Source organism: Podarcis melisellensis, assembly GCF_964234715.1.
Source record: "Podarcis melisellensis genome assembly, chromosome: 6".
Taxonomy (NCBI): Eukaryota; Metazoa; Chordata; class Lepidosauria; order Squamata; family Lacertidae; genus Podarcis; species Podarcis melisellensis.
This window is the reverse complement of record NC_138538.1, coordinates 57,718,959-57,746,547: the sequence shown is the minus strand read 5'-3', so window position 1 is coordinate 57,746,547 and position 27,589 is coordinate 57,718,959. Positions and strand designations below refer to the sequence as shown.

Genomic DNA, 27,589 nt, shown 5'->3' with positions numbered 1-27,589 from the left:
CTAATGCAAATCTGGAGCATTATAAATTAAAATAGGTTCTGTGAGTCAAAATACACTGGTTAACAGCATGAGGGAGCAAACCTCCTGTAGGCAAAAGTTTCTGGTTTTGCCCTCTATGAGATGCTGCTATTTCAGTGCTAGAGCATATAGCCGAGAACAGGGGTTGGCAAGTTTTACCTCGCCTGGGCCGGTTCACTCCAGTGGAGATCCCTCTGTGGGCCGGATCACGTGTGAGCATGCACAACCGCGATTTCTAGCATCTGCCCAGACACGATTTTCAGAGTCTGAGCATGCACAGACATGATTTTCAGCACTGCGGAAGCGAGTCCCCATGCCACGCTGCGCTGGTTTAGTGCCGCACGTGGGGACTCACTAAGTGGATGGCTTGGTTCAGGGGCAGCTCATGGGCAGGTTAAATGACCCCCATGGGGTTGCCTACTCCTGGCCTAGAACATGGCTATGCTACATAATGGTGCGCATGCAACCTTATTGAACTGTCAATGAGTTTTGTCTCCTAATAATGGACAAAGCAGAATGAAACTACTGTGGAACACGTTACAGAGTTAGTCCACTTGATTACTCACCAGACTTTGTATTTTCATATATTTTTGTGATTCAACTCATTACCACCTGTTTTTATCAGTCGTAATTTTTACAGCTGAAACACAAGAAAAATGGCATTCTATAGCAACTTAACCTGGGTGTTTCAGAGGCTAATGCCTTTGTGAGGAAAAGACAGTGGTGGCTTTGACAGGCCACTGAAGGAGGTGTGTACCTGTCAGCAAGGGCCAACAGGAAAAGGAGTAGCTGCCACAAGAAGGCCCAGTGGGGTATTGGCCAAATAGCAGGTGATAAGACAGCACCGCAGTTCAAACAAACTATATGGATTGTTTTGAAAGTTGCAAGATAAATGTAAACTCCAATACACAGCTGCTCTAGGGAATATGTATGACTCTTGATCATTCCCACCATTTTGCAGTCCAGACAAAATTCCCAAGCAGGGATGTATATCTATTGTACTGAATAGGATTGAAGATATATGTATAGTCTTATTCTAAAGCTACCTTAGATGTCCACTGAAATATATTTTGGATCTGTGTTAATGCAGATTACATTTTTAATATTGTGGCATGAGTTAAAATATATGTTGACATTCCAGCTCTAAAACAGAGGACACAGAAGAGAGAGGACCACCCTGGAATTATGAAATGACAAAACGCCAACAAGCTAAAGAATCAGGCAAGGTATATTTAAATAGAAGCACATAAGAGAATACCCTGTGGTGGTTCTACTCTTTTAGGCCTTAAAGTACATGTGCATAGCAAACATCAAGTATGACTCTTTAAAATTAGTCAGTGGAAATGCTGATGATCTTTCGTTAGGAATAACCATAGTGGATCCCAACCTTTTCCATATTCCCTTTATGTTAGTCTGTAGACCAACCACCACCATCAGATGATTTCTCAAACCTTTTCACAGTCTTGATTTCCAAGCTGGAAGAAAGGTGGGATGCAAACATGCACAGATAATGACTGTCATGTCATTGTTTGATATAGCAAGAATCGGGGAAGGAATGTCTTGAAAAGGCTATAACCTGAGTTTCACAATGTTTACTGTTAGATTTGTGCCCCAGGAGCTATGCTCGCTAAACCAAAAATCACTGGAGAATACAGAGGTGAGAAGGGCATACGTCAAGAGGAGACAACACCATCTTTCCCTAGGGTACAGCTGGCAAAAGATGGAAACGGTGAGTTACTTCTTGCTACTACTTTAATTTAATCTGAGATCAGTACGGTTTACACTGTGCAGTTACACCCCCCTGGGAAATATGGAGATGATGATTCTGGTTTTGTCTTACGGGGTTGTTGTAACAATCACAGCTAGATAATTCATGCTTTAATTGCTCCATAAGGTGCAATATATATTTTTTCTATGAGAACAGTTGGAGAAGAACCCAGAACTTGTATTAAATAGATAAATGGGGTACATGGCTGCAACTCTTCCCCCCCCCCCCATCAGGTTTGTCTGATCAGCTAAGAATAGAACAAGACCTTGTTTTCTAAATTATTCCAGTCCTGCTGTGCAATGACTTTAGTTTGAGCTTGTCTTGTCACTCAAACAATGAGCCCCCTCTCTCTTATGCATGCGGATTCTCTTGGCAAAAAGTTGGTGCTGCCTTTAAATGTTGTGATGACACGTGTGCTGTTTGTGAATCTTTTCTGACAGCTTCCCTAATGTAACCTGTTCTGCTTTCAAATATAAAAGAGCCTCGCCACAGTGTTTGTGAGCTGGAAGCTGGGCTCGTTTCATGCTGTTACATCTCTTCCAAGTATAAACACTGCTGTGTTAAAGCTTAATCCAGCCGTTAGATGCATTTGCGACTCCCACAGAAAGCCATTAGCCTGCCTCAGCAGGGTTTGTATGATAGCGGAGAGCAAACAGAATGGAATAGTTTGGGTGGGTGTGGGTAGGGTTTGAATGCTCAAGGGCCAAATGTGGCTCTACCTGAAGAAGATGAATGGGGAAACGCTTTCAAATAATGTTTCACTCCCTTTCAAGGAAAATATGAAACACATCCTTTTTCCAGTTTGTTATCATCATTTCAATTCTTTTCAAGTTGCTATCTTCCAGAGAATGACATATTCGGATTAAAAACTTGGAAACTAAAGAATGCACTTTTTCTTTCTTTTCATAATAAATGACCTCTTGTTGAGCGTTATCTGCCCCAGTAGTTCTCAACCTTTGCAAGTATTGAATATGCCCTCCATGCTAATTGTCACCATTTTAGGCTCTTTTAATTGAAAAAACACATAATGGCAAACAACTGTTATGACCTCAATAATGCTTTTAAATTAATTTGTAAATGTGCCAAAATCAAACGAAGTGGCAAAAAATATTTATTTATTCCCCCAATGTACCCCACCAATTAGCAATTCAAGCAATTAATTCTAAGAGGGATTCAATATAAACTTGTTCATAACTATAAATGCATTTATTTCCCCAATGTACCCACCAATCAACCCTATTAATCAATTGCTAAATGTATGGAATATACTTTTATTTATAATTAGAAATTTTTTCATTTCCCCAGTAGACCCAATGATAACCCAACTAATCAATCAAATTACAACTAAATACAAATTTATTTATATCCAACTGAACTTAAATGCAATCCATTTGAAGTAATCCTCAAATGAATTAAAAATGCAAACTTTCATAGTTACAAATGTAGCATATTCTGTACAGAATCAGAACCATCATTTGTATACTCCAGTGAAATCCCTAATCTCTGTAAATAAAGCTATTTATATATACAGTTCATTTAATAATCTGTTATATATATTTATTATTTTATTTTTAAAATTTTTGTAATAAGCTAGTAGGCATGAGTAGCAAATCCTAAAACAGCCTCCAAAGATCTGCCCCTAAAACTTACCTCATCCAGGCCCCCACCCAAGAATTAGGCAATCCACATCCATAGAATTTATTCCTACAGAGCACCAGAAATACTCCCTGATAATGCCAAAACTCAGGCGCCCGAATGAAATCAGTAATTAGGATGAATGAAGCCCATCAGTGGTCCACAGTAAGTAGTCCGCTAAAATCCAAAGAAGGGCCTTCAAGCCACCATGCCATGTATTCTACCTCCTGCCAATGAGCCCTATGTGTAGTGCAGTATCAAAGTCCAGAAAAACCTAGGCACCTCTGCAGACAAACCAGCAGAAGCATGGAGGGCAAGGTCAAAACTCGATGTTTCCATGCCTTGCCACCACTTGTTCTTTTATTTTTTTTCCATTCAAAAGTATGTATTCTGACAAGGATTGCAAACTCAAACAGAGATTACAAACTCAAACTCATGTATAACACAATAATTCATTACAGTGTTAGAGATAAAAGTTTATGAGTAGAGATAAGTTCACGTTAGTCCGTAGTCATATTTGACGTGAAGATCTTAGTTTCAATCATTGAGCAGAAGTCAAAGTCAGTTATGTATCAAAAGCCAGGACAGGGCCCTGTTTCGATGTACAGTGGTACCTCAGGTTACATGCGCTTCAGGTTACATACGCTTCAGGTTACAGACTCCGCTAACCCAGAAATAGTGCTACAGGTTAAGAACATTGCTTCAGGATAAGAACAGAAATCGTGCTCCGGCGGCGTGGCAACAGCAGAAGGCCCCATTAGCTAAAGTGGTGCTTCAGGTTAAGAACAGTTTCAGGTTAAGAACGGACCTCCAGAACGAATTAAGTACTTAACCCAAGGTACCACTGTCTTCACCTTCATCAGCTGGAAGTATCAAACATTACATGAAAATACAGTTAAATTCTAAATTATCATAAATTATAGAACAGTATTATACAACATTTGGTTCCTCACCTAATTTTTTTTTAAAAAATTTATAATAATATTTATTAAAATTTTGTTTAAACAATAAAAAACATACAAAATAACATATAATTTTCCAATATCCACATTTCATTCTCCTCATTGGACTTCCTCACATCTCTCGTTCCTGCATTCCAAACTCTTAAATTTTACCAGCAATTTATTAACTTGTTTCCATTCTTATAGTATAATTTTCCAATATTAGATCTCAAATTTTAGAAAGTTTAGGTCACCATTTTAAAAACTTAGTTTTAACATACTATTTATCCAAAATTTGTCTTCTCTTTTAATTACATTTAAATTCATATCCCTTTTAACTAATTTGTTGGAACCATGTTATTGCTAATCTTACATCTTTCTTAACATTCATACAATTTGCAATGTTTTTTGTAGATAGTCCTTAAATTTCTTCCAGTCCTCCTCCACCAGTTCTTCTCCCAGGTCTCGGATTCTGCCAGTCATTTCCGCCAGCTCTATATAGTCCATCAGTTGCATCTGCCATTCTTCCAGTGTGGGCAAATCTTGAGTTTTCCAGTGTTTAGCAATGAGTATCCTTGCTGCTGTTGTAGCACCACCACTTGTTCTTTTAAGTGCACCTCACACTAAGTACCAACCAAGAAATAACAGCAGGGAAACCAGGCAAAAGCTACTCAGTGGCAATCTTGTGCTTGCCAATGGTCATAAATACCTCAGCGATAACCCAGCGCTCCTAGAGTGTGAAGCAGAAGAGGACAGCAGAGGAAATGATCGAGCCGTTTAGAGGAACATTCTTTGTCTTTGGACCCCTTGGGTAACTCCACATCCCTTCCCAGTGGCCAGTATCTCCCAGGTTGGGAACCACTGATCTACACATCCATCCTCAAGGTTGTGCTTTTGTTGTTGTTGCTACCTCAGATCCCACCCAAAGTCACCCTTTTGATTAGCTACTGTAACATTATGGTCAAACCTTAGGAGAGAAATGAGATACAAAAATGAATGTTGTTGAACATCAGTATGCTGTAGCTTCTCAAGCACTATTGAGTCCTAAGAAGCCTGGAAGCATAGCAGGCAGTAAGGACTGAGAATGTTGGTTGGCTGTAGATTTTTGAGGCATGCGTGGAGAGGCTGATACACTCATGGTAGTCCTACCTGAGAAACGCAGGATTCTGCTTTGCGATTTCAGCATTAAGAAGTTTAGGTACTGCATCAATTTTGTATAGGCTCGGGAAAGCTTGTAAGCAGGAATATTGCTCTAGTTTCAGATGATTATGTGTGCCTGGAAGCTTTGAAAACAGATGAAGAGAATTCAGGTCTGGCTCCAAGGACTCCCAAAGTGGTGCAAGTTCATGAGGAAGTGTATGATGACGTGGAAGGAATACAGAGAAAATTGTGAGTACTAACAGAGTGTCCAGGTGTAGATGTAAGTTTTGGAAATGTCTTTCGAAATCTGAAGCACGTATTCATCACAACTCTCTTTAAAATTGTTTCTGTTGCAGTCAAACTTCTGATGCCCACAGCTCACTGACTTCAGAGACCTGTAAGTGTGAAAGTAACACCATCTTTTTTCTTAAAAAAATAAAAATTAAGTTATAAAACAAGTATAACAAGGGTTATAATAGTTAAGTGGAAATAGCGTGCATAGAATGCTTTTTAAAAAGCATTATAATCCTAGTTCAGAACACCTTTGCCAATCCAAATTTGTGGTCTCCTGATAACCTCTAGTTGATGAGTAATGTACAAAATAGGAATTGGTGTTCAGTCTGTTTTCTTATTGTACAGGGTATAACCCTCTAGGAATCAGAAATAACGCTTTCTTCTCCATCCATTAAATCTGTTGAGGTTGCATGGCAGGAATGAGGGCCTTGTAGCCCTCCAGATGTTGCTGGGACTACAACTCCCAGCTATGCTGGCTATGGCTCATGGGAGTTTAGTCCAACAACATCTACGAAGACACAAGTTCTGCATCCATGCTGTATGGAGTTGTTCTAATGTGCCTTCCGAGTCTGAGGCATGTCTAGTCCCCGCTAATAGGATGCATGCTACATTCTGCCAGATCTGCCAGATCCCTAAGGGTGAACAAGAACAATGTTTTCTTAATCTGCTTATGCACCTTTTCAGTGATTTGAGAGGTTCTTGTTCACCCTTATTTTGACGGGACCTTTATTATATAGCTTTTTTGTATTACTATAGTTTTCTTACTAAAAGAGCTCAAGGCAGCATACCCCCTACTCTTGTTTTCCCAAGTTAGGCCAAGTGATTGTATGGATCCATCACAAAAGTTTACTGAGTGACTTTGGGTCAGTTATTATCATACTTTGAACAGGCCCACTGAAATCAATGGGGCTTAAAGTTAGTGGCTAACTGTCTCCAGCTATGCATGAGTCAAACCCCTTGTGAGTGAGCAGATTCAATTTGCCTGCTTAACTATATTTGAAGCAACTGCATTTAAAATGTTCAGGGGTTATAATCGTACTGTCAGGGACAAAAATGGCCCTTTTATGAGAGACTGATTAGCCCACAATAATACTTAACAGCAGCCATTCCGTGTGTGATGGTGGAAGTCATAGTTATCCCTGTTTTTAAAATGTGTCTTTATGTTGAGGTTTAGTTGAGGGGAAAGTGCTAGTTTCTAATCTGGTCTTCTGGTTCAGTTATTTTATAGACTTCTCTTTTTTTGCTCTGGGAGTATATGGGCTGTATAGTATTAGCAAAGCTTATTAAAATAAGTTGGTATTTTAAAGACACTTGTTAAAGCACCATATAGGTATAGCTCATTTAACATGTCCTCATGTAGAGGTTTATAGGTTGAATAATTCAATGCTTATTGACCTTCCAATAGTGCCTTTCTTTTATGTGGAAGTAGTCCTGTGGGTTATTCCCCTTGTATGATGTGCTGAATTTGAAATTCACTTGACCCTTCCTTCTCCTTCACAACAATTTACAAGGCAATCCACACACACACACCAATCTGCCATGCTGGAAGGGGTTTGGATGAGGCAGAGGTATCCCTCCATCCAGCCCTGCTCTGTCACTGCTTCTGAAGAGTGTCCCACTTCTCCATACCCAAACAGTAGGCAGGCAGAAGCTACCACAGGTGGTAGATAGTGGACTCCCCACTCCCATGCCCAAACAGGGCATTTCAGGGGAGAGAATGGAGCTAGGCTCTGTTGGAACAGAGATGTCCCTGTGCCATCATGTGATGGCAACAGGTCTGACCCAGGTGTCTTTGCTTTACCAACTGGGGAGCTGGTGCAGGGAAGAGGCATTTTTCTTGCCCTCCATCTGCCCTGGCCAGCTTGAGCACCGTACAGGCAGCAACCATTTTGCACAGGTGTCCCCGCACATAAGCCCCCCTATTCTGCTCTCCCCCACCCGCATTCTGCCCTCTCCCAGGCCCAAAAGGACCTGCAAATCGGCGATTGCGTTGGACATGCAGAAAATTCTTGCTGTCTATCGTACTGTAGTAGCAATGTGGATGCAGCGGTGGCTGGCCACCGAGTTTGGATTGCAGAGGGGGTTTCTCCTTAAGGCTTCAAAGAAATGCTTGTGCTATGTTAATAAGGTATAATAAAAGGTCTGTTGTACATTAAACTTCATTGCTACATCCCTTAACATCTCCGAGCATTTGACTTTCTATTCAGATAATAATTCACTGCTGGGAATTGTGTTATTAAAGAGATCTAAATGTATATCAAGTTTCAGAGTATGCCTGTGAAGAAACCTATGAGGATGTTCGAAGTGAAGGCTATAGTTCAACCAAGTCAGAGTGAGTGCTTTTTTTCTTGTCTTTTACCTCAGGACTGGCAGCTTAAGTAGGTTTTCACACACTATGAAGGCAAAAACCTATGAATTTTCTCTTTTGAACACCATTGGTGAAAATGAAAGATACTCATTTAAATAAATAAATAGTATCTAGTAGTCCCTCAGAACACCCGTGTTCCATTTAGACCTCTATACCATGGATTTGTCTAATCCCTTTCAAATACCTCTTAAGTTAGTAGAAATGACTACATATTGTGGTATTGAATTCCAGACGTTGATTACGAATCTGCCGTGTTCAGAATGACTGCCTTTTGCTAGTCTTAACCTTATTGCCAATCAACTTCACATTCATAAATGGTGATAAAAGATGAATGTGCATAACTTCCCAGTTCTGGGTTTAATCTGATGTTTTTAACCTTCTCTTTACCTAGTGATGTCAAAGAAAAGTTAAAGGGACTTGGGAAATTTTTCAAGAAAGGAAAATTCAAAATGAAGAATTCACACTTAAAAGAGAATTCGCGGTATGTAGTCTTAATTTAAATCAACAGCTGCCCTTTATCCTGAAAACAAAGTAATTTTCCTTGATTTACTAGCCGGCTTCATATGCATGTGACTATAAAGCTGCCTGGAGCCCAGGACTGTGTCTGTACTGAAAAGGTGTCAGCCCCCAAATCTGGCATTTGGAGAGAGGAAAGGGCAGCTGATAACGTCAAATGCTTGCCAATACTCAACAGATAATTACATTTTATCTATTTTTGTATCTCTTTGGGATCAAAACACGGGGGAATACAGGAAGCTGGCTGGCTTAGACCATTACTCTATCTAGTTCAGTATTGCCTATACAGTGGTACCTCGGGTTACAAACGCTTCAGGTTACATACGCTTCATATTACAGACTCTGCTAACCCAGAAATAGTGCTTCAGGTTAAGAACTTTGCTTCAGGATGAGAACAGAAATCGTGCTCCTGCGTGGCAGCAGCAGGAGGCCCCATTAGCTAAAGTGGTGCTTCAGGTTAAGAACAGTTTCAGGTTAAGTACGGACCTCTGGAACGAATTAAGTACTTAACCTGAGGTACCACTGTACAAGTGTTTCCCAAACTTGGGCCTCCAGCTGTTTTTGGATTACAATTCCCATCAACTCTAGCCATCAGGACCAGTGGTCAGGGATGATTGGAGTTGTAGTCCCAAAACAGTTGGAAACCATGTTTGGGAAACACTATTCTATACTGATTGGCAGTAGCTCTCCAAGGCTTCAGACCAGAATCCGTCCCAGCCCTATCGCAACATGCTGGGGACTGAACCAGGGACCTTCTGAACATTGGGCAAATGCTCTAGCTACAGACCTTCCCTCTCCCCACCCTTGCCAGGATTCTCAAAAAAATGATTGTGTAACTTGTAATTCCAGGATCTGTTGTGCAACCTTCCAAAGGAATTCTAACACCTTGAACCGTTGTTTCATGCTCAGCTGCTCACTAGTACTTGCATAACATTTCAGCTGACTTCCTTCTGCATCAGCCTCTCTGCATCGCTGGCTCACCTTAGAATAGTGTAGTCATGTCAGGCTCTCCTCTTTGCCCATTCTTCTTCCACTGGTCCTATGATCTTGTTGCTGCTCAAGTCGGTAGGAGCTCTATTGGACAAAACACCCCCAGGACTTTACAGATGTAACTCTCTTATAATTATGTACCTGCTGTTAGTTACAAAATGGTGTTAGCCGTGATGGATATATGGATACGTAAGGATCCCAGTAGTGATGTATGGAAGTGAGAGCTGGACCATAAAGAAGGCTGATCGCCGAAGAATTGATGCTTTTGACCTATGGTGCTGGAGGAGACTCTTGAGAGTCCCATGGACTGCAAGAAGATCAAACCTATCCATTCTGAAGGAAATCAGCCCTGAGTGTTCACTGGAAGGACAGATTGTGAAGCTGGGGCTCCTAAAGATCCTGAAGATGGAGGGCACAAGGAGAAGGGGACGGCAGAGGATGAGATGGTTGGACAGTGTTCACAAAGCTACCAGCATGAGTTTGACCAAACTGCGGGAGGCAGTGGGAGACAGGAGTGCCTGGTGTGCTCTGGTCCATGGGGTCATGAAGAGTCGGACACGACTAAACGACTAAACAACAACAAAGAATTTTTTTAAATGCCAAGAGTTGAGTTCAAAAGGAGCGTATGGCACAGATGGAGAGACTGCAGCCCTCTGGGTTGGACTCCAACTCTCATAATCTCTGATTAACACTGGTTAAGTCTGATAAGAAACAGAGTCCTATGTGTAGAAGTCAAATAGCTCATGAACTCTTGAGGCCACCTTTCTCCTTGTCTTTTCATATATTCTATTCCTCCCTGCAGCATTGATTTATTCTCGGTGTTACTTAGGCACGTTAGCATAATACTGTAAACAGTACTGGATATGGTTAGGTAGCAGATGTCTAACAATTTGTTCTAATGTTCATCCAAAATGTAAGTGTGATGAGAAAGCGGATGTGTGCATGCAAAAGCCTTCTTCAAAGTCTTTAATTGCATACAACCAGTACTGAAATTTATGAACCATGTTGAAACACACAACTTAGATTTTGTTTTGTTTTTCTCCTCAGCATTCTTTCCAGTTCTGCACCAAATCTAGGTAAGCTGATGTGTCCCATACTGGAAACTGCCTCCCTTTTGAACACATTGGGGTTGTGGAGGTGAGGTGTCTCTGACACTGAGGATGGAGAAGTAGACAGGTCACAAGATGTAATTGCTGGTTTTTATAACACAGCCTATAATTTACATCATAACAATTGTTTACAACTAAATGCAGCCCAGACATATTTTCATGCACCTACTGCCACTGATTTTGCAGGATGAATCTGCCTTTGTGTGCACTGAAAACCCACAGAGCTATATTTCATACAAACCAGAATGTAATTTTCAAAAGTTACTGCTTGCTTAGCAATTTTAAGGCTTATTATACAGGTGCTGGGAAGGCAAATGACCCTCATGCCACAAGCAAGTTGCCTAGGATTTGAGAGGTGGCAATTTCCCTGATTTGAAGAGCAGGTTATCCACTTTCTGGATTTTTGTACAATTAGACGCTTTGTGAATTGATTTAGATGTTGAGGCAGGTTTAATTTCTGATTTGTGCCTTAAATGGCTTGTAGAAGAGAAACAGAAGCTGGAGTCCAGCAGTGCCCCTGGATTACAGTATTGTTTGTAACTGAGTTAACTGTTGCAATGCTGAAACTTTAATGGACAGTTGCTCATCTCTGTGTGTTTCCCTTTTCTCCCATATCCTGCTCCAGATCAGAGCCGTAGCTAGGTGATCTTGCGTCCCTGGCAGAACCAACTAGATTGCACCCTCATCCATGGACAAATTAGTTCTTCTTTTCCTTCTCCTCAAACCCCTTCCTCCACCCATTCATTTCACCCAATTTTAAAAACCTTTTCTTATGAGGCAATAATCAATATTTTTATTTATAGACATATTTATGGACATATTTTAGCCAATTTGGCACCCCCCTCTCTCCTGCGCCCTTGGCGGGGCCCACATCAGCACCCTCTACCTATGGCCCTGCTCCAGATCACTTTGTCTCCTTTTGTGTCATGTCTATGAGATTATAAACCTGTAGGCAGGGGATGTGGCCTGTTTAAAAATCTCTGTACAGCACTTAGAAAAGTTTAGGTACATTGTAAATGACAGATAATAACATCCACATGTGCTTTTGACAACAGATGTTATGGCCCCAGAAAGCATGGTGTATGACAACATCGACGCAGAACAAAATGATACAAAGTAGGTAAAAACTGTGATAAATGACATTTTGCTCTCATAACCAAAATTCTATTGCCAGCAGTAGTGTTATGTAATGATTCTGCTGCTCTGAAGATGGACCTCCCGGTATGCTTGCTTAATACATCGTCCACAGTGAATTTATTTGAGCAAGAATACTTCTAGTATTCCATTTTGAGCCACACCATCTGCCTCGGAATATGAAGGATATGCATTTGGTTTTATTTATGCTACAGTCTCAATAGATCTTAAGAGCGTTCCCTTTGTGCAAAGGGAGCTAGCGATTTCTGAAAATTATTGGCATTCTCCCCAAGCAACACATTTCCAGCAATCTTTGGAGGGGCCATGATATCAGGACAAAAACAAAACAGGTTTGCAGCACAGATGTACCCCATCGACTGCTTTTCATGGGGATCCAGGATCACCCACCCTCAGTTTGTGAATTGTGGCAATGGCTCTAGGTTAACAGATGCGATATCAAGCTTGAGTCTTGAATCCATGGTGGTGGTGTGTGTGTGTGTGTGTGTGTGTGTGTGCTGGCTGCTGGCACCTGTGGTCACATCCTGCCTAGGAGGCCTCCCCATGTGGAGCTCTGCAGCCCGCCCCCCACAACCTCCCACACTACATGTCAGCTTGAAAAAGCCTCCTATTGAATGCAGTAGGAGACTTTTCTCAAGCCTAAATACAGAGCCAGGGGGCATTTTGGAGGGGAAGACTTGCAGCTTGGGAAGGAAGGGTTAACCCTCCTGTCATCATTCACAGTGACCTCCCCCAAATAAAACCACCCTCTGCCTCAGTTAGATTGCAAATAAGCTTCAAGTTTTCAAGTTTAAATGCAGTTGGATGAGGTGGGGAGGTTATAGAAAGTCTCTCTCTCTCTCTCTCTCTCTCTCTCTCTCTCTCTCTCTCTCTCTCTCGTGTGTGTGTGTGTGTGTGAATGTTAGAATGAATGGGTGTGTGCACTGCATGTCTATATGAATGTATGTATGTGTGCAGTGTGAGAATGTGTGTGGGAGATAGAGATGGTGCAAATGAGCATGATAAAAACGAATTAGTTTTTCAGCAGCATGAGAATAATTGACTACTAAATGTATAACTGTCTCTTCGTGGGGTAGAAAGCCATGGAGATTAAATTCATGCGGCATTCAAGGGAAATTTTAATTTTTGACATCTGTTCTATGTTTACATTTTTTATATATATAAAAAAGCCCTTTCAGCTCTACAGCTGAATAAAACTGCTTGGTTCTCCACTTGCAACCTATTGAACTGCAAGTCTGTGTACTGCTGTAACTACATGATTCCTATTGGAAAATGTTTTTGTGATTCAGTGGTGCATGAAATGAGGCCTGTTTGTGTGGGGTATTGTGGTTGATCTCGCTGATACTCATTGTCTCTCTTTGGAGCATCAGCATTTTTTGCAGCATGTGTGCCATTAGGAAACCTGGTGTTTCCCCTTTTCTCGGGAGAGAAAAATGAGATTCATAAAATGGGAAGTTAAAGTTCCTCAAGTCAAAAGAGAAGGGTTGGTGGAGAAATGGTGATGGCCCCAAAATGTGATGAAAAGGTGTATTTGTTGTTATTTCCTATTTGCTTCAGGAAGCTATAAGAATCTATCCTAAAATAAATCCACTCTCTTGGCTCCTCACTATATATTAGTAATGGAAAGCCTCAAAGCAACTGTAGTTGATACCCCTCTCCACAAACTATAATTAGTGAAAATAAGTACGGTTCTGAAACCATGCTTTGACCGTATCTTGTTCTCTCACTAATTGTAGTTTAAGCAAACTGGAGGTTCCTGTGTTTGGACATCAAGGGAACCATGGCTGATTTGAAATCATGTTTGATAGAAGAGAGGGAACCCAAGACCTCACTTCTGTAACAACAAATCATGGCTTCTCATTGCCTCCAAACTAGGCTGTAATTTTTTTATTTCTCTAATATTTGCTAGTGTCCTTTTGTTCTTCTGTCCTTTTGGTATTTAAAAATTTCCGTGCATATGTAGACACAATTCCTGTATTGTAAAGCTAACGTTTAGAGATGCAGGATAGAAGTAATTTAAATTGGATATAAAGTCTATGTTGACTAGAAAATACATTTGGCTTAATAAATTTTCTCCCTTAATAACTTTTACAAATGATATCTTCTAAATTAAATGGCATTCTTACAACAGACTCCTATGCATGTTATTCTGAAGTATGTTCAGTGAGATTTGTGACATTTTCCTTTACATGTCTATGCAGAAGTAAGTTCCTTTGAGTTCAGTGGGACTTGCTTCCAGATAAGTATACTCAACACGGATGCTTTCTTCTCACTTGTGAAAAGTGCTCTTATATGTCTCCATCTTATTCCAATACCGCCCCACTTTTGTTCTGAATTGCTTACATTGAGTTGCTGGTTTATCATATGTATATTCTTTCTTCATAGGCCTTCCTCAAGAAATTTCTTCAAACTCAAGAAACATGCTTTAGAGAAGAATAGCAAGATGACAAAAGAAGAAAAGCTGTTTAGAGAGAAGTTCATGGTAGGTTTCCTTATTTTATTTTTACAAGAAGCTTGGAATATGTTGGCATGGTTACCTGCAATGCAGAGTCAACTCTTGCATGTGTATGGTGCATGAAAGTCTATTGCACAATCTGTCACCTCCTGTCATGTACAGAACTGTGAGCTGCAATGTTCCAGAAAGCTGTTCTGTTTAAATTATTTTGTCATTTGTCATACTAAAATAGGGCTCCAATACAAGGAAATGTTTTCTAGATCTGATGCTGATTTTTCAAATCAGCTGCTTGAGCCCAGTCAGGAGTATTTCCAGCTACTTATATGATGTCTCTGGTAAGCCAGGACATAAACCTCCTAAGAGGTTATCCCAGTTTTGATGCTTGACACTTTCCAGCAGCTGAACACCCTCAGGAACTGTTTGTATGATCTTTATAGTGTTTTAGGTAGAGATGGTTAGGATTTACGATGCTGGAGACAGCACTTGTTACATGTTTCTAGCTGTCCCCTCCCAATGTTTTCCATAGTTTATTATTTAATGGAGTTGAACTGAAACAGTCTAATTTTTTTTTAAAAAAATCTAGTGTTCATTTTCATTTTAAATCTGCTTCTGAGACTTTGGGGAAATCAACCTTGCTGCTGCTATATTTTGGGAGCCCTAATACCTGGTAAATGGCGTTTCCATGCGCTGCTCTGGTTTCGCCAGAAGCGGCTTAGTCATGCTGGCTACATGACCCAGAAAAAACTGTCTGCGGACAAACATCGGCTCCCTCGGCCAGTAAAGCAAGATGAGTGCCGCAACTCCAGAGTTGTTCGCGACTGGTCTTAACCGTCAGGGGTCCTTTACCTTTGCCTGGTGGGTTGGATACTAGGATTACTTTTAAAGAAACAAAAACAAACCATAGGCATCATTCATATATTTCACGGTCTATTCAGAAGGCTGCAGATCCTCCTTAATAGTGATTAGAAATGTTCAAACTCAGGATATAGCCTGAAATCCAAATAATAATACAATTAGTTCTTCTGCATGCCCAATGAAGGTTTGGCCTTGCAATTCTCAAACATTCATCCATACGCTCAGTCATCCCGATGCTGTGTGGCAGCCTCCTTCTGAAACATGAGACTTTGCAAAGCGGCTTGTGATGTAAGTTTGTGTATATCTTTTGTTCAAAGGACCATTTAGGATGCCCAAGCCCTTTTAGCTACCTATGCTTAATTGAAAGTAACCCCATTATTTTCAATGGGTCTTTTTCCAGTAAGTGTACTTTGGATTGCATCTTTATTTATTTTCTTATTCCCTTCTCTCAGTATGATAAGGAGATTGGGGTAATCAATACCGCAGTTGCACACTGCTCAAATACTTTGACCAAAGGAAAACTTGACTTGAGGATCACGGCAGGCGAGCAACTTGAAGTCATTGATATTACGGAAGGGAACCAACTGATATGTCGGAATTCTGAAGGCAAATGTAAGTTTTCCGAGTGGTGTTGAATGGAACGGCCATGTTTTAAGCAGACCGTAAACAGAACAGTTTGAGTGGGTAAGGAGATTTGGCAGTTCAATTATCACAAACTGGGTATTGGGTATTGCAAGGAAGCAATCTGAATGTGTGAGTAGCTCAAATGAAATTCTGGGCTCCCCAGACCCTTCTACAGCTGAGAACCAGACTCCCTTTTCTCCAGAAACCAGAACTCTGCTACCAATGATGGGCTACGGATTATTTACTTGGATCAGTACTTGACTCTGGCAGTTTGAATTAGGAAAACAGAAAACGTATTTTTCTGTGTATGACTAGGTTTTTCCCCCCTTAAAAATGTCAAAACTTACGGGGCATCTTATACACAGATACATCTTCCACCATTTTCTTATATCCGAGTCCCCCCAAATAAGGGGCGTCTTATAGATGGAAAAATATGGTATGTATGGAGGATTTTGCATATGCCTAAAATATTAAGATTTATGAATATAATTTATTTTATTCTTTCCTAGATGGATTTGTGCTACTAGAACACTTGAATTTCAGGTAGGTTTTGTGCATTTGTTATCCCGATGTTAAGAGAACAATTTCATAAGCATTTTTGCTTGAGGTTTAGTGTGGCAGGATCTGGTAGTTTTGTTTGTTCTTTGAGACAATTAAAGTAAGAGGCTCCTTTATAATTTTATTTTGGGAATGATTCGTGTTCTTACGTAGCTGCATTGTTTTATATTTTCTGGGTGCCCCACGATCGTATTTTAAAGTAGCTGCGTTCTAAGTCAAACACCAGTCAAACACTTAAGGGAGTTGCTTCTTTTGTTTCCCAATGTATTTATCACCGATAAATAAATACCTATGTGCAAAGCTGGGGTAAACTTGTGCCTTTTCTTTTGTAGCAGACATTAGTACTGTACATCTGCAGTGCAACTGTTCCCTATGAAGTGATGATGTATCGATGGCATCCACCAAAAATAAGCACCAGTAAGAAACTTCTTTGCGTGGGAAGAAATAGAATTGAGTTGTCGGTGGCAAACTGAATGCTAAGCTTGAATTCTTCAGTAGCTCACAGTTAACAGCTGCCACTTGCTTGAATGATAGACAAGGAGTTGAGCATGGTTGCTTTCCAATATTGCAAGTTCAAAATTGTTTTTCAAGTTCATGCTGTGCCATTTGTGTGACTTGATAATTTAGATTCCAGCTAACTGCAGGGATCCCAAGACCCTCGTGCACACGGTTAATGAACCTGCATATGTATAGGAGGTTTTTGTCGGATTTTGTTTCCAGCTCCCGTTCCCTCCTGAACAAGAGGATTTTCAGTTATGACAGATGGAGAACATGTAAAGTTCCTGTGCTTGTGCAGAAATCACCTTGGTTCCTTGGATCATGGCCAGCATACTTACCGTTTTGTGTGTGAAACAGCTGGTCTCTGTGTGTGTGTGTGTTGTCAATGATGAAAATGTAAGCCTTGGCATTTGTCCTGTATGCTCCTATATTAAGTCTGCATCAATCCTTGTACATATCAGATGTGCTGTTGGCATACTTGAAACATTCCTTGTAGATGTAAATAAAATGAAGTAAGAATTGACATTTAATAGATTGTTTTTGAAGGCGATGCTGCTTAAAACTTGGCTTTCTGTTTTTATTTAACTTCATCTGTAAGTAGCTTAAATAAAACAAGGCAAGTACCTTTGAGTTAAGAACAAATGACCATGGGGGGGGGGACCCTAGTTCAAAGATGAGAGGCCTTGACACAAATGCATGTTGGCCTGTTCTATTGGTTTTGTGGTAAATGGGCTGGTTTCCCTCTAGATTTACAATATCTTCACAGCCAGGCATCCCATGGTAAACTGTGCAAAGAAGGGTTGAATGGGAGTATGTGCAATGAATAGCTGAACTTATTGTAGAAGACTCGCCAAAGAAAGTAAAACTAATGCAGATTGGTAAAAATAGGCACCGTGTGCACAGAGGCCTTGAAAACTACATTATTTCAAGTTTACACAATCAAATTAGAGTTTCTGTTTGTTTCAAGATGTTATAACAATTAATTGGCTTTGTTAGAAAACATGATTTGTTATGGAAAGCCAATTGTAGAAATGGCACTTCTTACAATGACCAGATAGTACAGCATGTGGGGGAAATCTGAATAAAAGCCAAATCCCAGTCTCAAGCAAGAACTTCTTTAGAATTTGATACCTTGGAGTTTTGATTTTCTAACATGTGGACGGAATTAAGTGTGCTGACATGCACGCTTGCTTTCAAAGTGGCTTAAGCCTATAAAACACAGGTTTGTCAGCACAAAATATTGAACTTCCATAATCTCAGGAGAAAACTCAGAAGAAATGTGGATTTGTGTAAATCAACAGTTTCCACATTAGATAAACTTAACGTTAATTACTTTGACTTGGCTTGTCAGTCTCTTTGATATGCAACCACCGGAGCTGGATTGTAGGAATGAAAAATGGATTATTTTGATGGCAAATATTGAGATATTTCCTTGATAGTCATGTCAGTTAGCAGAATTTCCCTACACTGTGCTAGAATCTGGGACTCTTTTTTTTTTTAGCAGAAAACCTATTTCAGGCCCAGTACCTGTACATGGGTGCCTGAAGTTAGTGTTGGGGAAAATACCATTAAATAGTATGTGAGAACAAATTCTAGATTAGCTTTCTGTCCTTATTTCTAGTGGGCAATACGAATGGGCTTTCCTTAATATTGTGCCTGCCTTTGTGCCACCCCGTGATTATTTTTCACTTTTAATGGCAATTCTCTGGAAGCTCGCATTTTCTGATAACTTGCTAAGCATTTTCTTCCACACGCTGCTCCCTGGTAATTCAAGACATACCTCACTTTGCTGTAAGCAGACAGAAGGTATCTTAAGTCCTTTGATTTTATCACAAGAACAGCTCAAGCATGTAGCATTTTGTAAGATTCTCATCTCTTTATTAAAGTGCAAATGTCAACCATGGAGTAATAATCACAAACAGTGTGGTACAATAAAAGGGGAGGGGGAAAATCAACACCAAAATAGGTCAGTGAAACTGCAGCCACCCAACCTTCATTTTCTGCTTAAGTTACAAAACTAAATGGGCAGGGAGTAGTGCCTTCCCTGCAACACTGTCATATGTGCAAAACACTTTTTAGATCATCCAGACTTGCTCTCCTATCAGACTTGATATGTAAAACACTTTTTAGATCATCCAGACTTGCTCTCCTATCAGAACAGGGATGCCAGCTCAGATTGGATTTGGACATGAATGTCTGAGAAGCGAGACTGAATTAAAATTTGAGCCATGAGATTCTTAAGCTTCTCACCCACCCTTGCCAGCTCTTGCAGCCCCCAAAAGACCTTTCCCCTAGCTCCTGCTCTCCTTCTTTTCCTCTTTCTCTCTATTCCTCCTGTACTGATAAGCAGCATCCTGGAAGCTCCAGGGAACCATGAAATAGATTATTTCTCTCAAGGACCAAAAGGAAAGGGGAAGTTAGTTTCAGTAAAGTGGGTTAGCAGGTAGGGCATCTGGGAACTCTGAAAACTGGCTGGACTGGGAGCATTATTTTGAGCCCTCAGAACAGCTCTAAATATAATAATTTGGGGGCAACAATTGGGAGATCAAAGTTAATCCACAGGTACATTTGAGAGAGCTTGCCTATCTCCGCTTTTGTCCACTAATGAAGGTTGGGTATCCAGAGTTCATGGCATTGCTCCATTTTTACATAAGAGAAGCTGCATGACACAGGCTTCCCTGCTATTACCCAAGTTACAAGTAGTTCAAGGACACAGTTGTCAGGTGGCTTGCAGCTTTGTTGTGCACACCGAAGAAGAAAATGCTGCTAGATTTACAAAATATACATACAAAGGTTTCTTAACACAGAAAAACTGGGTTCACTTCCAAAGTAAGAATAAACACTACTGTATCATTGGTATTCATTTCAGAGCTTTGTGAGGTTAGGATACATTCACCACTTAGGGAGAGAAATGCATGAATGAACATGGAGACACCAAATAAATAAATTACATAAATAAGTTTGATCAGTTAAGGCATTTTCAGCAGGAGATTCAAGGCTTTTTGAGGGGAGAATATACTTTATCTGAATGCAAGGGTAAGAGAGAATTAGAAGATTTAATATTGTGACCAGGTTTCTTGTCTACTAAATGTGTGTAAAGAAATATTGCTGTTCAGTGCATAGAAGACTGCATTTACTAAGGGTTTAAATGCTTAATTTTACAGTAACTTAGAATTTCCACAACCAGAAAAATCAATTTACCGCATAGCTTCTGACGTTCTTGAGTCAAAGTCACTTGCGTGCAAGTAAGAGAAATTACATTTGGGATATTAATTCTTCTTGAAAGCAACTGTCACTCCTGAAGAGACAAGAAAACTTTTGGAACTGAGTAATTGCTTGCCTTTTGGGGCATGGGAGCTGCTTTGGAGAAACATCAAGGAAAGGCATAAGAGCATTGACTGTTACTTTTTGCTTGTATGCTGACTTGCTTGTAGTGTAAGCCATAGCCTGGTACCTGATCTAGTGTGCACAGAGGAAGTTCTCCTGCCCACAAACATTTTCTTGCTCACTTCAATGGAAGGGCAGCTCTACATGTGCAAAGAGCTGTGCCTGTGGACCTGCTACTTGCTTTGAAGTGAACGGAGCATCCTTCAGAATCTCCTCCTGTACATTGTATGTAGTGGATTGGGACACACTTTAGCTTCCTATAAAAGCGTGCCAAATCTTAATAGCAAACATGTTAAACACTGGATGGGATGAACCTGAAGCCCAAATAAGTCATAGATAACCTGGGGCTGGAGTGGAGAAAAGAAAGGAGTGACAAATTCTTTAAAAAAATAGCTGGATAAAAAAAATGTTAGGGTAGGTGCCACAGAATTCAGCCCCAAGACCTAGGAAACTGATTTATACTGAGTCAGAAAATACTGGCTCAAATAACTGTGTATTAACTACACTGAGTGACAGCAGCTCCGCAGGGCTTCAGTCAGTCGTCTTTCCAAACCCTATGCTGGGGATTGACCTCTGGGCCTTTTGCATATAAAAAGCATGAGAGCAAATACTGACCTACATGGCTCTTCCACAATGGCATCCCAGCTGCTGCTCTACAGGAGGTTTCCAACAAGAGGTTTTATCCCATGCAAATGCAAACACTGAGGCAACGTGAGAACACAGCAAGCACACTTCAAGTATTTAAAAAATCTGCACCTAGGGTACTGAAGGCAGCGCACTAAATGAGTGGAAATGAATCGTTTGTGATTTTTAGCAGCTGATATGAGAAGGCACGATTTTGTATTCTCTAGCTCAGGCTGATCTTCCTCCTAAAAACAATATGCTACCACTGATAATAAATGGCAAATTGCCTAGACTTACTAAGCTACGTCTGTAAATTACGTCATATGTGGTGTGTGGTGATGCGAAGAAATTGGTGCGATTCTACCACAGATGCAGGAGGGACCACTGGGGGGGGGGGGAAATTCATGCAAGGTTAGTACCCTTACTGGAAACAAAGTTTAAAGACTACAGAATTTATTCTGTATTATATTGTGCTATTTTAAATCCTTATCCAGTGTTCCTTCTAGAAAATAGCTAGTGGTTTCTTATCTGCAACACGTCATTAAGCCAGCAGCTGAAAATTGTGCTTTAGTGCTCAGCTTTGCATAAATGCATCTATTCTCAAATACATATTTGCACATGTGTGTTGGCTATCTGGCATACATTCCTTTGCCTTACTGGAATTAGGCTTGAAAGAAGTCTTCTCTTGTAGTGTGGTGTGTGGATGGTGCCCACAAGGATTTGCCCACATGGCAAATGTGTTCATGGACCCCCCAAAAGGTTAGCACAGCCTTTTTAAGGGTAGAATAGCAATTAGTCTTTAATGTCGGTGATCACTTTGGCAGATGTTTTGAAGCACCTGACGCTTCTAAATTGTAGTTCTAAATCTTGCCACAGTGGAAGTATGACAATGAGGATGTATCCACACGAGATGTGGCTTTTTATTATTGGCAAGCAACGTCTGTGGTGCCAGATCTCGGCCAATGCTCCCAGGTGTGACTGACATTACAAATAATTTATAACCACTCAGAAATACTAATAAAACTATTCTTCGTCTCTATCCTGTGGTAGTATCAAATTATTTATTTAAAAAGTAGCACTGGTTCTCCCCGCCCCCCCCCGCTCCCAATATTAGTAGTGTCTTTCTTAAAAAGAGGTAAAGTGCAATAAAAGTGCTAAATTTAAAAGTAGAAATTTAAGAATTTATGTCTGTCATATAAGTAGGGGTTAAGTGTTGGCCAAGGAAACCTGTTCCTATGCACTATGCATGGGAAATATTTTAACAGCCCAGGAAAAGACAATGACATTCCACTCAACTGGTAGTGGAAATAGTTATATTGCTAACTCTTCCCTACTGCTACCTTGCTTCTCCCAACTATTTCCTTCGGCCAAACTGATGGGCTCCCTATATGGAGTGAGCTTTCAGAGCATTTCAAGATGAAGAATTGGGGGCTAAGTCAAAGAAGCAGAATTGCACAGAATATAGCCTGTATTTTATGTATTAGTCATGTGAAGGGGTTCTGTGAGATTAACCCCTGATATTGCACAGCTTACCCACACTGGCATCCACACACTGAGCATGGGTGTGTGGGTGGGGTGCTTGGGGGAGCCTACACATGTAGAGAGGTATGCACAGAGGCTTCCCCACTTACATGCCTGTGTTCAGTGTCTGGGACAGGAAAGCTGTGCAATGTTGGGTGAGCGGGGCCAGCGGTACAGCCTGCTACTCCTTCAGTCAAGGTGAGTCCTTTCCTATGACTGTGTGAAGTAAGCCATAGTGCCTCCTAGGAAAATGAATATCCTGCAGTAGTTCAGAACAAACGGGAAACTGAAAAACAGTTTTGATAAAACGATGCTGTAACAATGATGGAGAAGACTTGTTTGGCAAATGTTTTCCGACAGAGGCTTTTGACTAAAGCTGTGCCAACTGTTCTCCAATTATTACTATTTACTTATTTTTTAATAACTGTTTATGGCCCCAGTGTAGTTTTTTGGCCCTCTTGTCTTGACTTGGAGCCTATTCTGCTTCCTTTTAGTTTGTCAGGCAATTGATATCAAGCCCACTATAAAATTAAACAAAAGCAGCTAATACTTATTAAGAGAAAAGTGACATAAAAATCCACCCCCCCAAATGTTACTGAAACACCCACAAAAGCTATAGCTTTGTTATCCTAAAAGCAAGGTTTTTACCCTTTAAAAATGGCGTGTTACTGCAAATTTAGTAAACCTGATTCCTTCAGCTATCCTGCAGAAAAGGAACAATAAAATAATAATAATATAATAATAATTTATTATTTATACCCCGCCCATCTGGCTGGGCCTCCTCAGCCACTCTGGGCGGCTTCCATAGAAACCAAAAATACAGTAAAAACACAAGTTATTCCTGCTTTATCAGTATATCAGTAGAGGTCACAGTCAATTAAGCTTTGGAGGTACATTGAAGCCCTGAGGTCTGGAACAGTATTGTCAAATTTACATTCCAGCTTTCATGAAACAGCACACGGAAGGGATTCTATCCGCTCTTATATTAGAAAGGTAAATTTGGCTGCTGTCCTGTTTTGGGGGGAATAGCCAGCGTCTTTGTCACTAGGAAGAACATTCAAAATGAAATGCAAAACTCAAACAACTCCTTAGACCTCAAGGGCACTGGCCTGTACCATGCAGGGAACCCCACATGAGGCTGCCAAAATATATTTTGGTCAACGTAATGACAAGTCTGTCCGGTGCAGCCTCCCTCTGTATTATAATTTCTCAGTCAGTTGTGAGACAATGACCATGAGCACCTGTGATTTGTGGAGTATGAAATACCTTTCTTTCTTTTTGCCTAATGAAACAGCACAGCCCACCAAGATGTTATATTTACCACTGTGAAGGGCTACTTCAGGGCCAACCGTACGCCATTTGTGAAGAAAGTGCATCCTGAGATGGCATCCCAATGTTGGGTCAGCATGGCTGATGCACTGCAACATTCAAGGCTGATTATCTGCCTGCTGCCCTACTGCAGAATGCACACTACACGCGGTCAGAAAACATTCAAGACACAAAGCTTGTCCCACTGCAACTCTATGTTGGAGTAGCTTTGGCTCAGTCATTAGGAAGAAGGAAAGCGGAAGCTGATGTGTTTATAATTCAACAGAAGTTTGAATAGAGGAAAAGGTCACGGAGGGCGAGGTATGGAAACAATGAGACGCATATCTTATTTTTTGCAGATGTGAAGAGCTGGTTGGAAGTAACAAGGTGAATTGAGAAAGAAGGGGGCAAAAGGCAACATAACCATGGTTCAAGCACTGAAAGATGTTGAGGATCTAACTGTAGAGAGAAAAGGAGCAGACTGGGAAACACTCCTGACTCCTAGTAAATTTTCAGATCTTGGGGATTACAGAAGCCTGACCCAAGTCCCAGACAAAGTACACACCTTGAGGGGTTGAGTCCACTGTGGATTCCTAGTTATCTCTCTTAGGACATATTTCAAAAGACAATAGGGCCAGGGAGCAACTGGTTCTTCCTGAGCACTGAATGCCTGGTCTTGATCAGTGGGACACAGATTGTCTAGCCTTTATGGCAAGCACAATCTGTCCTGCTCTTGCTCCCACAGCTGGCTGTGTAGCGGAATGCCAACCAGCTGGACCTTGTGACAAGAAATGCACTCCCGTATCTGAATTTTTAAAAACTTATTTGGTTTGGTTTTTAAGGTCATAGATTAAACATTTTTGTCAGTTATATACATTTCAATACTTTTACCATTATTCTAACATTTCAAAACTCAACTTCCTTCCTCCTCTTTAATTTTATTTTTATCATTCCCTGCATATTATAAGTTAACTTATTCTTTTACTCATCTACTTTAAATATATACTCTTATGAAACTGCAGGTTATTACAATAATCCTGCCAATGCCCTTATCTGTTTACAATTAAGAAGTCATTTCTTGAAGAGGTTATGCTGACGAAGATCTGTGTTGGAATCAGGATCAAGCAGATAAGGTTAAAAAAAGAGGAATGAAGCCACAGCAAAAAAACAACAACCCCAGGCTCAGTCCTGAATGGAGGTCCATTCATCTTGCGAGCCAGGATATTCTTCATTTGATTCTTTACCTTAATGCTCCTAATTTTATCCATTACCCTCTTTCCTGCTGTATTGCTGAATACACTCTCTAATTATCTTGCTTTATGCTGGTGAACAAGGGTGTTATCAAAGGACCTCACTCCTGAAGAAAGATATAATTTTTTCTCCCCATCCCACTATTATGAGTTTTACATAGATGGTTACAGCAATCTTTATCTGCTCTACAGCTGCCATGGGGTTAATGATTGCTCCTCATTTAAATATACAGGCCTTGCGCTTTGATATTTCTGGTACAAGGCAGGGGCTGCAGTGATTGATGGAAGACTAATAATGTGATTAAGAGCAGGCTGCGAGTATTGCTTATGGGATATAGTAGGTGGTCTGAGCTTAACAAGCCCAGGACAATGAACAGCAGTGAGCACAAAATGGTTATGAAAGGCTGTAGTGGAAAGAATTCCTTTGGAGGGAACAGAAACTCCCAAATGCAAAACTTTAATTAAAGCTGTGAAAAAAATGTTGCTGTGGGATGTTTACTAAATGAGATGGTAGCCCTGTGCAACCATGTCACAAAAGGCTTTTTCCAGCATTCAAGTGCTGACTGACTTCTAGTGATCGCCAGCTAGGAGATTCAGTATCCAAAGAGGGGAGAGCAAAGGATACATGTACACACACCCATCAGTCACTTCTGGGCAGCAAGAGAGGAGGCAAGGTGGGTCTGGTACATGCACTGCAGGCATATATTATAGGGGGTGTGTGTGTATACACACACAAAATGGTGTGTCCTTTTGTGCACCTTGTTGGCACTGTTGCTGTATAATTACAGCCTTGCACTCTGCATACTGACCCATCTCTTTCATTCTAACAAATTTGTCTTTTGAGGATGTACAGCAGAGGTGGCTAACCCGTAGTCCTCCACCCTTTTTTTTGTTTGTTTGGGGCAACAGGTCCCCCTCATTCCCAGTCACAGCAATTTGGGCTGGAGTCCAACAACATCTGGAAGGCCTCAGGTTAGCCACCCATGATCTACAACTCTCTACAAGGGTGTGAAACACCCTAGCAGTAATCACAACTATGTTAAGAGTGTGCTGAATTCAGAAAAGGACTAAATCAAAGGATATATTGGATGGAGAACTGTCTGTGCATTGTTCCTCAATGGTAATACCCGATTCTCTCTCTTATTTTGCCACAATATGACAATAATATAATAGAGCCAGGCCACTGTTGTTGACTATAATGGTCAGCAGAATTTAAATCCTGCTCTCCACTGTTTTAGGAAATTATGGGTTTTTCCTGCTGTGGTGCGTTACTTTACAGAAGTGTGCTTAGAATGGAGGAATGCACTTGTAGGCTGCAGCTGTTCATTCATATGAACCTATGAGCAGGGAACAAGATTCCTGTTGACTTCTGAACATTCAAAGAGCGCTTCCACGAGGCGGGGAGTGGGGAAGGGAGGGAGAATGTTATATTGCAGCTTGGCCACAGAGGCTTGTCATCAACTGTTTCCTAGCCAGAGATGCCTGAGACTAAAACCTGTACATATTTGATATGTGGGATTGAAAACATTCAAAAATTGCACTTCTCATTGAGCTACGGTCCTTCTACAAAAGGTGATTTTACATGTTACAGTAGGTGAAAGAACAGCAAAGGTGAAAATTTCTTCCACATGCGTAAAGTGAAAATCAACCCCATCGGAAGGATAAAGTATACATTTTCTGAAATCATTTTTTTCAGAATCCTTTGGAGAAATACTCAAGTATTCAGGAACATTATTGCACTGATATGTTTACAATGGCAGGGGCACTGTGGGTTCTGTGACTGGAGACATTTTTCAGATTTTTGGCAGACGTTGCTGTTTCCTGCATAATTGAAGCTTAGTGTGGCAAGCGATGAGACTGGACAGTGACCAGCTGTTGGACAACGGGCCCAAAGCCCTCCTCCACTGCTTTCTACCTCCACTTCTACCACAACTTCTAACACAACTATTCCAAATTCCTTGCAAAAAGAATGAAGCAAATTCTGCAATAAGGATAACATAAAATCGAACACATTTGCCTACTTCCCTTAATATACATCATATATTCTGGGTACCGAATCTGGGATTTCTACCTCAAGGATTAGGTTCCTTGCTGCACGTGCCCAAATGATCCTTTGACATGCAGCTTTTGCAAAGAAATCAAGCTTCTGAATGATACCTGTCAGCGAGCCAGCGCCATGATGAGACTGGCACACATTTCAAAGAAATCCATGGTGTGGCTACCGAGACGAGGTGTCACAGAGGTCATGCTCCCGGTCAAGGAGCCCATGAGAGACCCAGGAAGCGACTGGCAATCAGCGGTGGCAGAATCGAGACTCAGCCTCGGTCTGTGCAAGCGGGCTGCGGAGCAGGAGCGCTGAGGTGTAGAAGAGCCTGACCTTTGCTCCATGACATCATCTTGAAGGCACAAAGAGAAAACAAAGGTTTTAAACATCTGCTCTGGCTGATAGGAGGCTACTGTTCCTTTCTCCGGCAACTGACTTTGCTCCTATGCTTTATGGCAGCCTCTCTTCAGAAAGTGTGGCTTGCAAGAAGACTGAGATAAGCTTGATACGTGGAAGACATTTCAGGATACATAC

General features: G+C 40.8%; 2 protein-coding genes across 4 annotated transcripts in view; one reads left to right on the top strand and one right to left on the bottom strand.

Moving 5' to 3' along the window:
• Positions 1 to 17,446, top strand: part of FYB2 (FYN binding protein 2) — a 36,163-nt gene extending 18,717 nt beyond the window's left edge. For 2 of the 3 annotated variants that reach the window (XM_081915532.1, XM_081915534.1), the window contains exons 8-19: positions 1,160 to 1,244; positions 1,621 to 1,747; positions 5,619 to 5,751; positions 5,859 to 5,899; positions 8,059 to 8,128; positions 8,556 to 8,645; positions 10,718 to 10,746; positions 11,835 to 11,895; positions 14,317 to 14,413; positions 15,694 to 15,853; positions 16,375 to 16,408; positions 16,756 to 17,446. In XM_081915532.1, the coding sequence (XP_081771658.1) occupies positions 1,160 to 1,244; positions 1,621 to 1,747; positions 5,619 to 5,751; positions 5,859 to 5,899; positions 8,059 to 8,128; positions 8,556 to 8,645; positions 10,718 to 10,746; positions 11,835 to 11,895; positions 14,317 to 14,413; positions 15,694 to 15,853; positions 16,375 to 16,408; positions 16,756 to 16,765 (937 nt within the window). In that variant the 3' untranslated portion in view covers positions 16,766 to 17,446. The remainder of the gene's footprint in view (positions 1 to 1,159; positions 1,245 to 1,620; positions 1,748 to 5,618; positions 5,752 to 5,858; positions 5,900 to 8,058; positions 8,129 to 8,555; positions 8,646 to 10,717; positions 10,747 to 11,834; positions 11,896 to 14,316; positions 14,414 to 15,693; positions 15,854 to 16,374; positions 16,409 to 16,755) is intronic. The other variant, XM_081915533.1, reaches the window with a different exon arrangement.
• A 2,067-nt stretch (positions 17,447 to 19,513) lies between these two features.
• Positions 19,514 to 27,589, bottom strand: part of PRKAA2 (protein kinase AMP-activated catalytic subunit alpha 2) — a 28,739-nt gene continuing 20,663 nt past the window's right edge. Inside the window, exon 9 of the mRNA XM_081915826.1 lies at positions 19,514 to 27,407. Within this exon, the coding sequence (XP_081771952.1) occupies positions 27,172 to 27,407 (236 nt within the window). The 3' untranslated portion in view covers positions 19,514 to 27,171. The remainder of the gene's footprint in view (positions 27,408 to 27,589) is intronic.